This window comes from Scyliorhinus torazame, chromosome 6 (genome assembly GCF_047496885.1).
Source record: "Scyliorhinus torazame isolate Kashiwa2021f chromosome 6, sScyTor2.1, whole genome shotgun sequence".
NCBI lineage: Eukaryota > Metazoa > Chordata > Chondrichthyes > Carcharhiniformes > Scyliorhinidae > Scyliorhinus > Scyliorhinus torazame.
The window spans coordinates 60,860,107-60,874,093 of NC_092712.1; the positions used below are offsets into that span (position 1 = coordinate 60,860,107).

General features: G+C 43.4%; 1 protein-coding gene across 7 annotated transcripts in view; it reads right to left on the reverse strand.

Annotated features, from left to right (window-relative positions):
* LOC140424813 (disco-interacting protein 2 homolog C) overlaps positions 1-13,987 on the reverse strand; it is an 803,805-nt gene that overhangs the window by 167,074 nt on the left and 622,744 nt on the right. For all 7 annotated transcript variants that reach the window (XM_072508262.1, XM_072508265.1, XM_072508267.1 and 4 more), the window contains 3 exons: positions 13,641-13,721; positions 7,120-7,243; positions 6,684-6,805 (listed from right to left, as the gene is read on the reverse strand). In XM_072508262.1, the coding sequence (XP_072364363.1) occupies positions 6,684-6,805; positions 7,120-7,243; positions 13,641-13,721 (327 nt within the window). The remainder of the gene's footprint in view (positions 1-6,683; positions 6,806-7,119; positions 7,244-13,640; positions 13,722-13,987) is intronic.

Here is a 13,987-nt window from a genome sequence, read left to right on the forward strand (position 1 = left end):
TTCCGCCACCTGCATGCTCCTAAGTGCATCCAATTGCTGCTCCAACCGAACCATGCGGTCTGTGAGGAGCTCCAGTTGGGTGCACTTTCTGCAGATGAAGCCATCCGGGACGCTGGAAGCCTCCCGGACCTGCCACATCTCACAGTCAGAGCACAGCACCCCTCTAACTGACATTGCGTCAATTAATTAAAATTTGTCTTTTTTTTAAAATACTTTTTTTAAAATTTCAAAGTTACTGTCAACTATCTGTTTCCTAGCACTAGATTTCTAATAGAAATGCGACAGCTAACTATAATACTCTCCGATCTCTGGCTTAGATATCCTCTAAATTATAATTAAGTTATTATGTTTAATTAGTTCCCAGATACTCAAATTTTTTTTAAATTTAGGTTAGAATCCCAACCAGCCACTCTGGCCACAGCTTTTCTGTGATGTCACTTTAGTTTCCCCCCGACACACACAATTTGAAAAAAGGTATAAAAGTAAAAATAACTTACTTACCTTCTGAGTGTCTTAGATGTTCTCAGGTTCTCTCGCTGACAGAGACTGCTCCTCCACCTCCGAACCTTGACCTGCACAATGCTAATAATATAATAATAATATAATATGGCACTTACCTTACACCAATGGGTCTTATTATTAGGTTAGAGGAGGAGGGCGGGTGGGAGACACTACACGTGTAGTGTCTCGGGTTTCCTCTCCACCAGAATTTATTGGTTGGGGGGGGGGGGGGGGGGGGACTTGCCAGAGGTCCGCGGGTCGAACTTCCGGTTCCCGCCTTATATAAAAACAAATAAAACAGAAAAGAAGAACAGACACGGGACCAGGCAAGGCTTTTAAATACACTACTCACCTCCAGTGTGTGCGTGGGTTTCCTCCGGGTGCTCCGGTTTCCTCCCACAGTCCAAAGATATGCAGGTTAGGTGGATTGGCCACGATAAATTGCCCTTAGTGTCCAAAATTGCCCTTCGTGTTGGGTGGGGTTACTGGGTTATGGGGATAGGGTGGAGGTGTTGACCTTGGGTAGGGTGTTCTTCCCAAACTGACTCGATGGGCCGAATGGCCTCCTTCTGCACTGTAAATTCTATGATTCTACGATACCCATGATCTTAGTGCAAGGTCAAAACCAGGGACCTTCTCGGCTTGGTTCATCATTCAGCCTCTCGAGCCTGCTCCAACATTTAACACAATCATGGCTGATCTCATCTCAGCCTCCTCTCCACCTTCCTGCTCACAACCCTTCATACCACGACTAATTAAAACCCTATCTATGTCCTCAAATTTGTTGAGTGTTCCAGTGTCCATTGCACTCTGCAGTAGAGAATTCCACAGATTCACGACCCTTTCAAGTAATTCCTCCTCAATTGTGTTTTAATTCTGTCACCCCACAGCCTAAAATTAAAGTCTTTTGTTCTAGAATGTTCAACAAGGAGAAACATCTATTCTATGTCAACCTCCTTTAGCATCTTATATCCTCAATTAGATCTCCTATTGTTCTTCAAATCTCCAGCAAGTATAGACCTAAACTGCTTAATCTCTCTTCATAAAACAAATCCTTCATCCCTAAAATCAGTCTAGTGATCCATCTCTGAACCGCCTCTAATGCATTTACATCCTTCCTCAAGCAAGGGGACCAAAACTATGCGCAGTGCTCCAGATATACTCTCACCCCAATGTCCTGTACAGTTACAATACACTTCCCTACTTTTATGCTCCATTAGCAATGTATGCCAACATTTTATTTGCCTTTCTTATTACCTGCTGCACCTACAGACTAATTTTCTACAATTAATGCCCAAGGACACCCAGTTCCCTCTACCAATGCATTCTGAAATTTCTCTCCATTTAGATAAGTTGCTTTTTTATTCCTCTGATCAAAAAAGGATAACCTCACACTTACCAATGTTAAATTCCATCTGCCAAATTTTGCCCACTCACCTAACCTATCCATATCCATTTGTAAATTTCCTTTTTCCTCATTGTAACTTACTCTCCCACCTATTTTAGTGTCACCTGTAAGTTTGGCTGTACCCTTTATCCCTGCATCCAAGTTATTAATATAGATCGTAAATAGTTGGGGCCCGAGGACCAAAACCCTTTGACACACCACTAGTTACAGCTTGACAACCAGAAAGAGACCGATTTATGTCCATTCTCTGCTTCCCGTTAGTTAGCCAATCCTCTATCCAAGCAAAATGTTACTCCCAACTCTTGCGGGATCTTTACCTTTTGTGCAACACCTCATCAACTGCCTTCTGCAAGTCCAGATACACTACATCGACAGGAGCCCCATTATCCACTTTGCTTAATACATCTTCAAAGAACTCCAGCAAATAAGTGAAACACAATTTATCCTTCTTAAAATTATGCTGACTCTGATGGATTGCATTTTGACTTTCCAAATGTCCCGTTACTACTTCCTTAATAATGGATTCCAACAGTTTCCGAACAACAGACGTTAAACTAACTGGTCTATAGGTTCCTACTATCTGCCTTTCTTCCTTTTTGAATAGGGGCATTACATTAGCCTTATAACAATCCACTGGAACTTTTCCAGAATCCAGGGAATTTTGGAATATTATAGCCAATGCCTCCACGATCTCTGCTGCCACCTCTTTTAAGGCTCTCAGATGTAGGCCATCAGGTCCTGGGGACTTGTCTGCCTTTAATCCCAATAGCTGGCTCAGTATTTTTTCCCTGGTGATGCAGATTGTTTTAAGTTCCTCCTTTTCAACAACCTCTGCAATACCTGTTACTATTTGGATGGCTCTAGTGTCCACCACTGTGAAAACCGAGGCAAAATATTGATTTAGTGTCTCTGGCATTTGTGTGTTCCCATTATTAACTCCACAGGCTCATCCTCTAAGGAACCAAAGTTGACTTTAGCTACTCTCTTCCTTCTTATATACTTATAGAATCTTTTGCTATCCGTTTTTATATTTTTAAAATAAATTTCGAGTACCCAATTATTTTTTTTTCCAATTAAGGGGCAATTTAGCATGGCCAATCCACCTAACCAGCACATCTTTGGGTTGTGGGGGTGAAACCCACGCAGACACGGGAGAATGTGCAAACTCCACACAGACAGTAACCCAGGGCCAGGATTCGAACCCGGGTCCTCAGTGACGTAAGCTGCAGTGCTAACCTCTGTGCTACGTGCCCCCCTCCATTTTTATATTTTGCATCAGAATTCTTTCATAATTTACCATTGCCCTTTTTATTACTTTTTTTTCAGTAATCCTCTGCTGGTCTTTAAAAGTTTCCCAATCCTCCAGTCTGCCACTGTTCTTTGCAAAATGGTATGCCTTAGTTTTTTCCTCTATATTATATCTCCATCCTCCTTGCTTAGCCACCGATGCATTTACCCCCTCTCACAATCTTTCTTCACCTCTGGAGTATATTTTAATGGGAGAAATTGGTCTCTTGAATATCTGCCACTGTTCATCAACTGTCCTACATTTGAGTCTTTCTGCCCAGTCCACTGGGGTCAAGTCTGTCCTCATGCCTATGTTTAACACCAGAACATTAGTTTTGGACTCTTTAGGGCAGCACAGTGATTAGCACAGTTGCTTCACAGGTCCAGGGTCCCACGTTCGATTCCCGGCTTGGGTCACTGTCTGAGTGGAGTCTGCACATTCTCCCCGTATCTGCGTGGGTTTCTTCCGGGTGCTCCGGTTTCCTCCCACAGTCCAAAGATGTGCAGGTTAGGTGGATTGGCCATGATAAATTGCCCTTAGTGTCCAAAAAAGGCTAGATGGGATAGGGTGGAGCTGTGAGCTTAAGTAGGGTGCTCTTTCTAAGGGCCGATGCAGACATGATGGGACGAATGACCTCCTCCTGCACTGTAGATTCTATGAAGTTTATTGCCCTCAAACTGAATTTGAAATTCAAGCATGCAATCATCACTCATCCCAAGAGGATCCTTTACTACAGGTATTTTGGGATATCCTGAGGTCATGCAAAATGCACCAAATGCAAGTCTTTCTTTCTATGAACGCTGGTGGCACACTCTATACTAACCATGGGAGCACTGCTCCACCAGAGCACCAGATGAAAACTACTCCTCCAGAACTAGCAGAACAAACTCGATTACATTACAGGATGGCCACGAAAGTTAGAGCTCCAATAAACATCATTGACAGAGTGTAAATAGGCCCTAAAGCACAAGAATGGAGCCCTAAGAGGACATTGCATTGTACCAAAGCACTATTCAACAGTAAACTCAGATTCTCTGACTGACACAAATTAATATAATCACATAAGTTGAAGGTCAGAGATAAACTATTTGAACATTTCACAAATGAAAAATAAGGCATGGTCAATTAAGTGGAAGATTTCCAGTCACCACATTTCCAAGTCACTGAACAAAGCATGATCATAATTATTATACATTCAGATTACTGTGTCCATTTTCAGCAAATAACATTGTATCCCATTAAGTCATTGGAATTGGTATTCTGAACAGGCAAACACTGTCCTACTGCTCCCAGCTACTTGAGAACAGACTCCCAAGACCCGAGATAAACAACAGCTTGACAATGAAACTACTCTTCAGATTTAAAACCACTTTACCAGCAGATACCGCATGTCCATGAAATAAAAATCACTCGTTTGATCAGCTCATACAAATGATATTGGCAGATTAATAGTTTTGGTAAAGGACAGCCAACCCAGATGTCCAGAGTTCAAATCCCAGCGTGGCAAAATTGTGAAACTGAATTCAATAAATCTTATGATTGGAGCATTAACATTGCAAAATAATGAGAAAGCAAACTGATCGACTGATGGTCTCCTGGGAAGAGATTCTGCCATCCCCATCCAAGACCCCGCGGGAAGAGATCCTGCCACCCCCACCCGCACTGCCCAAAATATTACTCCAGTTCCATACTAGAGTCAGCAATTAATAATAATCGTTATTGTCACAAGTAGGCTTACATCAACACTGCAATGAAGTTATGTGAAAAGCCCCTAGTTGCCACATTATGGCGCCTGTTCGGGTACACAGTGGGAGAATTCAGAATATCCAAATTAACTAACATGACGTCTTTTGGGACTTGTGGGAGGAAACGGGAGCACCCGGAGGAAACCCACGCAGGCACGGGGAGAATGTGCAGACTCCGCACAGGCAGTGGCCCAAGCCGGGAATTGAACCTGGGTCCCTGGCGCTGTGAAACAACAGTGCTAATCACTGTGCTACCGTGCCACCCATAAAAATATCTTGCCAGTGTTCTAATGTTCTGAGAACAAATGTAGAAAAAGTTATTTGTGCGGCACTTTGTATTACATTTTAACAGAGTGAGTGGGAAAACAAATGGACAAAAAATGCAGTGTATTCTTATGAAAGGATACACCATAAGACCATAAGATATACGAGCCGAATTAGGCCATTCTGCCCATCGAAGCTGCTCTGCCATTTAATCAATGAGATCCCCCTCATTGGTCCGACCTCCATTGGGTACGGGACCATTGTCCTCAACCGCTCCTCATATGACAAGCCCTTCATTCCCGGGATCATTCTTGTGAACCTCCTCTGGATCCCCTCCAATGCCAGCATATCCTTCCTTAGATACGGGACCCAAAACTGCTCACAATATTCCAAATGGGGTCTGACCAGAGCCTCATTCAGCCTCAGCAGTACATTCCTGTTCTTGTATTCTAGAACCTCTCAAAACAGTGCATTTGCCTTCCAGACTGCCAATGGAACCTGCATGTTAACCTTAAGAGATTCCTGAACTAGGACACCCAAGTCCCTTTGTGCTTCAGATTTCCAAAGCCTTTCCCGATTTACAAAATATTCTATGCCTCCATTCTTCCGACCAAAGTGCATAACCTCACACTTTTCCACATTGTATTCCATCTGCCACCTCTTTGCCCACTCTCCTAGCCTGTCCAAGTCCTTCTGCAGCCTCCCCGCTTCCTCAACACCACCAGTCTGATAACCAACAGAATATCTGATCCCGGACTCACAAATAATTCTGACATTTTTGGCTGCGGTTATATTATAGATACAGTCTCCAAATATCAGCTTCATCCTCAACTCAAACATTTTCCACTGAAGTCAGGTAAAATTTGATGAGCTAGACTAGAATTCAGCTCGATTTCAGAGTTGCGTAAAATGTTGCCTTTGATCTTAACTGATGCAACATTTATTTTTTAACGCTTTATTGTTCTGAAATATCAAGAATTGTGACAGTGTAAAATATGAAGTGCCTGTCAATGAATGACGTCTACTGAGTTACGTGACTCGGGGGAAAAAAAGGCAGGAATAAGGGGCGGGATTCTCCCTTTGGGGGACTAAGTCCCCATGCCCGCCGGAAAACGGGTGAGGATCACTCCGGATCACTCATGCCCTCCCACCATAACGCCCACATCAGCCGCGACTCCGAATTCCCGCCGGGTGGAACCACATTAGAACCACCAAGTCCTGGCGGGACTTGGTGGGCACTCGGCCCGTCGAGCGTGGAGAATCGCCGGGGGGGCCTTTTCCAACGGCCCCCCGAGTGGCGCCGCGTCCATCACGCGCGTGCGAATTGCGTGCCGGCATGGGAGCCTATTTTGGGTCATTCTCCACCCCTGCGCTGAGCGCGATTTCGGTACAGAGGGTATTAGCTTGTTTAAAAACAATGGGGTGAAAATTCAAACATGGAACATACCATAAACAATAACGTTAAATCCTGACCTACCTCCACAATCATCTTCACCGTAGGTAACGTGGTAGCAATATTCTGTGGGTGTGGAGGTCGAACAGTTATTGGCACGCAACCTGCGTACAGGCATCCATAAAATGCTGCAATTAAGTCTATTCCTGTATGAAGGACACAACATATTTCATCTTAAAGCCTGCACTTTAAATGACAAAACCCCACGTTACTGCAGCATTGCAACAAACTCAGTCATCAGGTTTTCTTTAAAGGGCGAGGAATCCATCTGACATGCCAAGTTTAGATTAATTATATCCAGTTTCCTCTAACCCCAGCTTTTCAGCTGATGAATTGCAGGAATTCCTTATAATCAGATGATGAATTCTGAACGCGCATCACATTTGACACAGGATGGATGAAGAGGATAGAGGTGGAGGAATTGTAGGGTGAAATAAAAATTATTACGCCATCAACTTACCTGGTGGATAGACCAATGCCACATGATCTCCATCCTGTAAGTGGCCCCGCTCCATCAGCATAACTGCTATTTTCTCAGCTCGTTTATGCAGCTGAAGACATGTTAAAGAATTGGCTATTGTTCCCTAGTAAACAAACATAGAATAGCGATAAAAGCAAATTACTGCGGATGCTGGAATCGGAAACAAAAACAGAAAATGCTGGACAATCACAGCAGGTCGGACAGCATCTGTGGAGAGAGAAGAAAGCCAACAAGGTGTCTGGATGACTCTATCAATGCCGGTGGCAGCTTTGACAAAGAGTCACCCAGACTTGAAACGTTAGCTCCCTTCTCTCTCTCCATAAAAAGGTGATATTCGGTTGCTTCCGTGGCAGCTCAAATGAATAGCTCAATTGTCGTAATCATCCAGTTCCACAATTTATATTAATATTTTAAAGGTACTTTTAGGTAGAAGATTAAAAGTGCCAACTGTAACATAAATGGCAACATCGGATTAAGAAACTGATAACCAACCATGAAATAAATGTGATTCAAACAGATCTAGAGTGATTGCAGTTCAAAGGTATATTTAATGAGGCTAGGAATGGAAGTGAGAAAACTTAAATAATGGATGACCCCTCTCAGCTTTTGATAGGAGCAGGACACTACACTTACCTCAATAAAATGTGTAAATTATGTATGTAGTTTCCAGATGAAAAGAAACTAAAATCAGTTTGTAAATAAGGGAGTTTCCTGGTGGACCCATCAAGTTTGGGAGAAAGGGTAGCTAATTCCATTTTGTATCTAAATTATTCACATGGATCCCAGAATCAAAAAGCTTGGGTTTGAAGGCAAGATAAGTAGTTTGTTTTTCTGGCTGGAACATCCTAAAGTTTGCCATATTACTGGAGAGGGGCTGTGGGCATTGGGAGGTTCATTTGTTTCATTTTGCCACTAGGAACAGGCTGAGAGAGACAGTCTGCTGAGGGCTGTAGAATAGCTATAGATCTGAAGCAAAAGGGCCATCAGAAATGAAGGCTATTTCTGAGGTGGAAGCACAAAGTCAGAGTGCAGTGAAGTCTCCACGGTCTTGAGGTGCTTAAGGAGCAGTGAAGTGTCACTTAGCTGGAAGCCAATTGAGAATTCCAAAACAGCTCACGCCTCGAAGGGTTACTTCAGTTTTAAAGTATAAAGTATAGGTGATCGTGTTTTTGAGTGTAAAGTGCAATTGTTAACCAAAGAAGGGGTTTAGTTCGTAGTTGCTGCTTACTTTGACTTTTGTTTAAACTGTGGAACCTTGTGACTTTATTCCTTCAGTAGGTTACAGGGATTTCACATGAATTTTGGAATCAGGGAAAGAATATTGGAGTTTGTTGATGGCACAATATCATAACCCTCGAGGAGTGTAGGTCTCAAGGAAATCCTAGATAGGTTAGCAGAATGGGCTGAGAGGAGCAGATACTGTTGAATGCATAAAAGCTACTATTTCACAAGTAGGAATAGGAAAAATAACCTTTATCTTCATTCAGAGATTGTAGGTGGAGTAGAGGGGCAAATATATCCCCAGATACACAAATATGAAGACCATTATAGAAGATAACACAAACATAGAAGGCAACCAAAATTTAGATTCTGTTACTGAAGCAGTAAGGTGTAGCACAATAATTTCATTAGGTCACTCTTAAGATTAGTGGATATCCATGACAGAGGACAGAAAAGTGATGGATAAGCTAGGATTAATGAAGAGAGAATAAAATATTTTTTCACTAGCGATGAGAGATCAGCGGCTGTGGTAGAGGTCTTCCAGGTTACGAACGTTATGACAAGGCAAACAGTAGTAGTAGTAGTTAGACTATATCCAGAAAGTGCCAAGAGGACATGAATTTAAATATGACCACAGGGAGAATTAAAGGTGTGAATAGAAAATTTCTTGGCACTGAACATAGATAGAATGTGAAATTCTCTGCCCCAAAAATCTGTTGAAACAGAGACTCACAAACCTTTCTAAAGCTGCTCAGATAGTTGCTTGAAAAAGAGAAACATTAAAAAAGTATTGGGAGTGAACAGAAAAATGGCATCTTGTTGAGATGACTCATGATGCAAAGCAATGTTATAGATGAAGTGGGCTAAATGGTGGGCGGGATTCTCTGATCCTGAGGCTAAGTGTTGATGCCGTCGGAAATGCCGTCGCGTTTCTCAACGGCGTCAACACAGTCCCAGGATCAGCAATTCTGGCCCCTACAGGGGGCCAGCAGGGCGCTGGAGTGGTTCACGGCACTCCAGCTGTTGATCCGTCCGTGGAATGGGCGCCAGGGGATGCACGCATGCACAGTGGGGCCGGCGCGAACCCGCGAATGCGCAGTCCCATTGGCGCGATTTCCACGCATGCGCGGTGTCTCCCTTGTCCACCGGCCCCGACGCAACATGGCGCAGGAGTACAGGCGCCGGCGCGGAAGAAAGGAGGCCGGGAGACAGAGGGGCCGGCTCGCCGATCGGTGGGTCCCAATCACGGGCCAGGCCACATCCGTGGCTCCCCCCCCCGCCCCCCCCCCCACAGGCCGCCACCCGACCCTTCAACGCTGAGTTCCCGCCGGCTGGGAGCAGGTTAGAACAATGCCGGCGGGACTTGGCGTTTCCACAACGGCCGCTCGGCCTATCCTGATAATTGGCGGGCCGGCCACATAGAGCGGCCCGCGACCAGCGCTGCGCCAACCATGCCGGCACCAGATCGGGAGAATCGCGTGCCGGTGTCAGGGCGGCGTGGCGCAATTAGCGCCGGTCGCAGGGATTCTCCGGCCCGGCCCTGGGCTGAGAGAATCCTGCCTGGTATGTTTCAAATTGTAATATTTTGCGTTTGTAGATATTTAGAATCTTAAATTCAATATCCTGTTAAGTTGATCTCATACTGATTATACCCATCTCCAAAAAGTGTCCCTTAAGCACCTTCTTGTTCCTGCAGTTTTATCTCCAACATTTTTACAATAAAGGGTTTGATTTAGTTTTGATGAATAGGGTTTTTGCCAAATGATGCTTAAAATGAATTCCATTAAATTGTTTCCACAAATCCATAGAGCTGTATATTTGAAGAACTTTTCCTGAGATTTAAACATGACACTGGAGATTCCATCAAAATAATCTGTGTTTTTATTAATGGGAGCCTATCTGCCAAGTTGTCCATTAGCTTAGTCTTTGCTGTTAAAGAATTCTGATTATAAAGGAGGCATAATGCAGCATAAACCATCAATAAATGTGGTTCTTTTAAAAGACTGCACTTTGAAGCATCATCTGCTGGTTCCTTGTAGGTTTGCAATCACTTCTCTGGCAATCAAAGATAGGTTTGAGAACAGTTTGCAAGGTGACCTCCATATTTCCAGCTGGTGGTCGAATTTGTGGTGAAAACTGTCACCAAATGTCAGATAACTTTCTTTTCACAACAGACGGAAAAGAAAACGTTTGCGAGAGTTACTAGATTCATCATTGATGTATTTAAGCAAACCTTTCAAACATGTAAATTATATTTCTCAGGATGTGGAAACAAGAGCTCTGCCCTCCTTCGGTGTCTGGGTTGGTGATGGGTTTGTTCGAGCCCTTGGGCCTGATCCTCCAACTTGGATTACTTTCCAAAATGTGTGGCCCAGTCTCGACAGAAAGGATCGCTTCTCATGGATTTTTATCAATTTTATTTTAAAACCAAATACCATGAATGACACTCCAATTTAATGCAAAAGTGCAGAAACTACAGGAAACCAATTCTCAGTTAATGGTTTCACTGCCACACACTGAAAGCTTAAAATAGATTTCCACACTGTGCAGTGTCTGCAATCGCAGCGTCTACTGCTGAAAATGGGCTGTCATTACTGCGTCTGCACATGCACACGACCTCCTAGCAAAGAGGAGGTAGTGTGCATTTTGTTACTGGATTTGAAAATTGGTTTGCAAATCGATCGAACATAATCGTCCTGTTTTCTTTTTAAACAACATCACAGCCTTCTTGTGGTCAATTATACCAAGAAAGATTATATGAGGCATCATCACAAGCCTACTAGAACAATGAAAACACAATGCAATTTTTTTCTGGCATTTATGTTTGAAAAGAAGTTGATTGTGGGCTGCGACAACTGTGGGAATGCAGATCAAATTTACTGAACATAGATGGAATTCATTGTCAGGGCACCAAGCTTAAGCTTCAACTCTTATTTTATTAGTTGCCTGTGCCACTGTTTATCTCCTTAAAAACCTAAGTAAATTGCTAGGAGATTAAAAGCCTGAACGACAGCCACGGTAATCAGCCGCTTTGTTACTCCAGTACGTTCCTTTGGGTTCAATGAATAATGGGTGGATACGAAGTAGCAATGGGGATGACCGGTCATCGTGTGCAAAAAAAAAAGGTCCAGCTTGTTGAACAGTCAGCCCAATTTTCTTTTCTAATCGCTATCTGCTATCATTGACTCGATGCTTTGGCTCAAGATAACTGTCATCCTCAACGTGTTTTGGTTCCTGCATGTTTGCTACTTTCCCCAATCAGTCGAGAAGTCTATATTATCAATGGCAGCCCATGGTTGGCCAATAGACTGGACATTGAATGAAGCAGAAAGCTGTTACTGCTGCTGAGAACGTCTTCCCTCAGTTATACATCTGAGCCATGCAAGCCAGACTGCAAACAAACACACAGAGCATTCAAACATATTTTGACATTTCAATATCCTTGAACAATGAATCTACTTGGTCACCATCTGACACAGCTTATACTATTAGCAGGAATATCCAAAAGGAAAAACAACGAGGCAATTATTCAAGTTTAAAAGCAGCATAAGCAAAGTAGTACCAGGTTCAATGCTATCAAATGACCTGGCTCAATAGCATGCAATTCATTAACAAATTAATAATAATCTTTATTGTCACAAGTAGGCTTACATTAACACTGCAATGAAGTTACTGTGGAAAGCCCCTAGTCGCCACATTCCGGCGCCTGTTCGGGTACACAGAGGGGGAATTCAGAATGTCCAAATTACCTAACAGCACGTTTTTCGGGACTTGTGGGAGGAAACCGGAGCACCCGGAGGAAGCCCACGCAGACACGGGGAGAACGTGCAGACTCCGCAGACAGTGACCCAAGCCGGGAATCGAACCTGTGGCCCTGGCGCTGCGAAGCAACTGTACTAACCACTATGCTACCGTGCCCCCCCCCCCCCCCCCCCCCCCGTTAAACATGATTTCCCTTTCACAAAACCATTTTGAATCTGTCTGATTACCTTGAATTTTTCCAAGTGCCCTGATATTACATCTTTGATAATAGCCTCTATGATTTTCCTTATGTCAGATGTTAGGCTAACTGGAAGGCATTTGAGAACGTGCCGCACAGGAGGTTAATTTATAACATTAGATCACATGGGATTAGGGGTAATTTATTAGCTTGGATAGAAGACTGGCTGACGGACAGAAGACAGAGTCAGGATAAATGGGTCTTTCACTGGATGGCAAGATATAACTAGTGGTGTGCCACAGGGTTCGGTCCTTGGGCCCCAGCTATTGACAATCGAAGGTTCTACAGCCAAATTTTCAGATGACTCAATTAAATAGGTGGAACTGTAAGTTACAATGAGGAAGTAAGAACCTTACAAATGGATATAGATAGGTTAGGAGAATGGGCCAAAACATGGCAGCTGGAGTTTAAAGTGGATAAGTGTGAGGTTATGCATTTTAGACAGAAAAATGGGAAGGCAATTTAATACCTAAATGGGGAGAGGTTTCAGGGTGCTCCGATGCAGAGGGATCAGGGTGTCCTAGTGCTCAAGTTACAGAAAACTAGGATGCAGGCACAATAGATAATAATGACAGTGAATGGAATGTTAGCATTTATAGCGAAAGGAGTAGAGTATAAAGGTAAGGAAATGTTGCAACTATAGAAGGCATTGGTGAGACCACACCTAGAGTATTGTGCACAATTTTGGGCCCCTTATTTGAGGAAAGATGTAGTGGCACTGGAGGCAGTTCGGAGGAGGTTCACTAGATCGATTGCAGAGATGAGCAGTTTGTCTGCCTTATGAAGAGAGATTGAACAGTTTAGGCCTATACTCTCTAAATAGAATTTAGAAGAATGAGGGGAGACCAAATTGAGGCATACAAGATGATAAAAGGTATGGATAAAGTAGACGTGGAGCAGATGTTTCCTCCAGTGGGGCATTCTAGAATGGCAGGTCATAGTCTTAGGATAGAGGTAGCAAATTTAAAACAGATTTGAGGAGAAACTACTTCTCCCAAAGGGTTGTGAATCTGTAGAATTCAGTGCCCTAGAGTGCGGTGGATGCTGGGACAGTGAGTAAATTTAAGGAGGTGGTAGATAGCTCTTTAATTGGTGATGGGTTGAAGGGTTATGGAGAACGGGCAAGATGGTAGAGTTAAGGCCAGGATGAGATCAGCCATGATTGAATGGCGGAGCAGACTCGATGGGTTAAATGGCTTAATATTGCTCCGATATATTATGAACTTATAAGCAATCAGCCAATTGCTTTTCATTTGCTATTCGTCAATGAAAGACTTACCCTAGAATTTAGTAGTGTGAAAAGCAGGTGGTCAGGAGTAGTTTGAGCACGCCATTGTAGAACTTCAGCCAGAAACATAAACTGGAACAAAAGCACAATAGTTAAGGCTTCAAAAATGCAATCCTATGAGATGCTGATAGTGTGCAAAATGACTTTATTTTGGTGCTAACATTCTACATGATCTTTGTATAATTAACGTGAGTATTTGAAGGTGGGGGAGCACATTACATCCAGCAAGCGACAAATGTGCTGCCTTTCTGTCCACTGCTGCAATTCCACCAGTGGCAGTGTGGGCATTGGGTGGCCAACCTATCCGTGGACCTATTGAGGCTCTGAAGTGGGCAATT